The 4,309-nt window shown below is 39.5% G+C and overlaps 1 protein-coding gene across 1 annotated transcript; it reads left to right on the top strand.

Annotated features, from left to right (window-relative positions):
• Positions 1-900: 900 nt before the first annotated feature.
• LOC114728635 (triacylglycerol lipase 2-like) lies at positions 901-4,309 on the top strand. Its single transcript, XM_028915556.1, is given in 11 exon segments — positions 901-926; positions 1,052-1,169; positions 2,586-2,726; positions 2,849-2,959; positions 3,058-3,201; positions 3,314-3,354; positions 3,451-3,530; positions 3,625-3,638; positions 3,641-3,691; positions 3,694-3,724; positions 3,817-4,309. Coding segments are annotated over 11 exon segments (1,086 nt in total). The 3' UTR covers positions 4,146-4,309.

The raw sequence follows: 4,309 nt of genomic DNA, 5'->3' as shown, positions 1-4,309 counted from the left end.
CCCGTATCAAATACAAATTTTCTTAATCCTAATCTGATCACCCTCTCTGTTTTCTCATCACAAGAAATTTCTCTGCCAAGCAAAAACCACGCGTAACAAATATAATAAACAGCAGGACCTCTTTTTTCACATAAGAGGAAAATTCTAATTTAAAACACAATGTTATAATTAGATGCGGATTTATATTGGACATTTCACAGGTGTAGTTAAATGAATGTTTGTTATTGTATGTGGATAATGCAAATTTCTTCTCCTTCCCGAAAATAAAGATTTCTTAAACTGAATATCCCGGTTTATTTATCTCACTGGTAAGAATCGTCGAGCATCCCCCTACCAGGTGTGCAATCGAGCTTTGGAGTTGAGGAGGGAAAAGTTGGAAAGAAATTTACAAGTATTTATATAAATCCATTTCAATTCAGAAAAAATTTAATTTTATATAGGATGAAATAATAGTATATGATTCGTATTTTGAAAAGCCCCAGCCATTTTATTTCTTGCAAGATTAGGTAAAGGCCCCACCCACCACATGACATTATGAGGCAGTGAGAGAACCTTCCACTTTAGACCCATCAATCTCTCCCTGGCCACTTCAAAAATAACAAAAGACGGTTTCTCATTCTGTGCATTCCATTTATTGTTATTTGTTCATTTCACATAACTTCTCTTATCCTCTCTCTCTCTCTCTCTGTATATATACATACATGAAGGCATCCTCCTCCTGACTTGCTCATCATCATCCTCCAACCTCCATGGCTCTTCTGGGTTTTGCTGCTCTGACCCTTTGTTTCTTCTCAGTGACAGCATCCCAGCCTCATGCAGCGTCGCCTTCAAGAACTGCCTCTTTTCCTGATCCTTCTTCTTCGTCATCACTTGGTATATGTGCATCTTCTGTCATCGTCCATGGCTACCAATGCCAAGAGCTTCATGTATGTATATATATAATGCCCCTCTAATATAATAAACCTGCACACTCACGTAACCTTCCATTCATAATGCCCTGCAAACTTGAATATCACACTCATCAAGATATATACATATATATCTTTCACAGGTTACAACAAAAAGATGGATATATTCTTAGCCTGCAAAGGATTCCACAAGGCAGAGCTGAGGTTGGTGGAAGCAGTGGTCGGAAGCCGCCGGTGATTATACAACACGGGGTGTTGGTGGTAAGAAATATGATATAACTATATATGATGATCATATATATCTGCAATATATATATATTATCGGATCAGATTTGCTCCCAATTTTTCAGTTTCAAAGAGGCTATACATTTACATGAATTCCTGGACATTGCCTAGAGAATAAGTATTTGTGTGTTACTGTACGCGGTAGCTTCTAAGCCTAGATGATGAAGTGATAATAATCCACCCCGGCGCCTCAGGAATATATCCTTTATATATGTAGTTCAGTGTGAACATGATAAGGTGACGAAAAGCCAAAAGGTGTTCAGTTCCGCGTCTGTCACGTTATGCTTCTGCAAGTGCTTTCTGTCCATTTTCAAGTCAAAGAGATCATGACTCTTCAATCTTCAACATAATTTAAGTCTTATATTGGGTCTCGCAGTTACATAGTCAAAGAAAATTGAAAACTGATGACATAAGGAAAAACATTACGTTATGTACAATTTACTTCTACTTTTTACCCATTTTTTTTTAATTAATAGTCTTATCTATGGCAAAAAAAATATAACAGTGCTGGAAAGTTTTGGGCTGTCGTATTATAACGGGATTGCTTGAGAGTGAAGACGACTTTATCAAGACCGTGGCGTTATAATCAAGAAACATAAAATGTGTTGGTAACGGCACCAATAATTAGAAGACGGCTGGTAGGGGCGTGATACGTACAAGACGCAGCATTATAGGATTATACTTCTGCGTTCTCTTCGATCATGTTGATTCCGAATGATGAATAGGCATCTCTCTCGGAAACAATGTCACCTCCAGGCATATTGGGATAGCCCTGATATTCTCCAAAATTTTAATAATCTTCATGGCTACATGTGACTGATCTCCAAATATCGGAACGGAGATATCAATCCCTGAAATAAATGGCCCATCTTACAACTGTAGTTCCCCCTAATCTTGCTCTTACATTCGTGACTCTTCAAACACATTTTCCTCTGTTTTCCTTTTCTGACCCCCACAAATTATCAAACCCAAAAACTAGTTTACTGTTAAGTTTCCTAGATAATAATGTGTTATACGGTCCCCCCACTTTATGACACCTCAAACTCTGAATCTGAATGTACCGCAAATTCATGCACCGTCTCCAGCACATAAGCGTATGGTCCTTTTGGGGTTCGAAGTTTAAGAACTCCACTCATCACTTGTCTTCATCGTTTGTAGATGTACGTGGTGAAGCGAACGAAGGTATTAGTGTCTTCCACTCTCAGAATGGGCGGGCAAGTTTGTTTGTTGTTAATTCTTAGACCTAAAATAATATGCTTCATATATGTACACGCATATATAATGCATGCACACCCACGCACATATTTCTTTTGGCCAAAGGCTTGATGTGTGCACGGATAATGCTACATGATTTGTTGGTTTGCTGACCTTTATACGACGTCGTGGGAGCAGGATGGGGTGACGTGGCTTCTGAACTCTCCAGAACAAAATCTACCCATGATTCTTGCTGATAATGGCTTCGACGTGTGGATAGCTAATACAAGAGGAACCAGATTTAGCCGCAAACATACCTATCTGGACCCGTCCAACCCTGTTCGTTATCATAGCTTTCTCTGGTTCTTCATTCTTTTTTTTTTTTTTTTTTAATATTCTTGGGAGACATTATTTTAATCTGCTGAATCGTAATTGGGAGAGATTTGTGTGATGCATGGCAGGCATTTTGGGATTGGTCATGGGATGAACTGGTTACCTATGATCTACCAGCTGTTTTTGACTACGTGGCCAGCCAAACAGGACAGAAGATTAACTACGTGGGCCATTCTCTGGTACTACTACACCATCACATGATTATTCATTTCATCGTGAAAATCTGACATGTTATTGAAAAAACAAAAAGCAAGTTTGAGTGAAACACATTTGGCAGGGGACTTTGATAGCTTTGGCCTCGTTCTCAGAAGGAAGCCTGGTGGACCAGCTTCAAGCAGCAGCCTTGTTAAGCCCCATTGCCTATTTAAGCCACATGAACACTGCCCTTGGAGTTATTGCTGCCAAAGCCTTTGTTGGCGAGGTACATAACCTAACCAATAAGCCTCACATTCTTCAACTGCAAAAATAATCAAATAAACTGGACCCTTCATATTTATGCTAGTTCATGCTAATATTTTTGTTTTGTCGAACAGATCACCACCCTGTTCGGTCTGGCAGAATTTAATCCCTTAGGGTAAGAACTTAGAACATACAAGTAATTAAGCTAAAAGAAAAACATTATGATTGTGGATAATTAAACGTTTTTTTTCCTTCCAAATCCTTTGACTAGGTTACCCGTCACTGCTTTTGTAAAGTCTCTCTGCCATCACCCTGGGGTAGACTGTTACGACTTGTTGACCGCATTAACCGGTATAAGTCTTTGCCATTACTTCATGACTCATCAACTATGCAGTTTTGATTCCTGACCTTGTTTAATGAACGCCTGAACTGTCTTCTTCTTCAGGTAAAAACTGCTGTCTCTCAATTCTTCAACAGTGGATCTATTCTTGAAGAACGAACCCCAGTCCACCAATCCACAAAGAACATGGTGCACTTGGCTCAGAGTAAGTCTATTTTGCCCGCATCTTCAGTAAAGATTCTGACTCAAAAGCCTGTTTCTTTAATTGCTGATATAAAAGTGATGAACTTTCTGCAGCTGTTAGACGTGGGGTTCTGGAGAAGTTCAACTACGTGAGACCAGACTATAACATAATGCATTATGGAGAAATAATGCCCCCAGTTTACAACCTTTCCAACATCCCTCGTGACCTTCCTCTGTTCTTGAGCTATGGAGGCCAAGATGCGCTCTCCGATGTTATTGATGTTGGCAGCTTACTTGACTACCTTAAACTCCACGATGTGGACAAGCTCAGCGTTCAGTTCGTAAAAGACTATGGACATGCTGACTTCGTTATGGGGGTCAATGCCAAGGACATTGTGTACAATTCTGTTCTTGCCTTTTTCAGGCGTCACATTGGAGCCTGATAACGGAAATCACAGCTTCTTCAACTTTCCCCCACACTGTATTATATAGAAGAGTGAGTAAATAGTAGAATGAGAATTTTTATGTACGAGGCTATAACTTGGATTCCCAAGTTATCTAGTGAAGCTTAACTGATGGCTTATGAAGAACACTCTGTTCATTGGTA

Source organism: Neltuma alba, unplaced genomic scaffold, assembly GCF_004799145.2.
Source record: "Neltuma alba isolate B1F8T4 unplaced genomic scaffold, ASM479914v2 tig00012563_pilon, whole genome shotgun sequence".
Classification (NCBI taxonomy): Eukaryota; Viridiplantae; Streptophyta; class Magnoliopsida; order Fabales; family Fabaceae; genus Neltuma; species Neltuma alba.
Note: the sequence above shows the minus strand (reverse complement) of the source record. Positions and strands in the feature narration are given on the sequence as shown.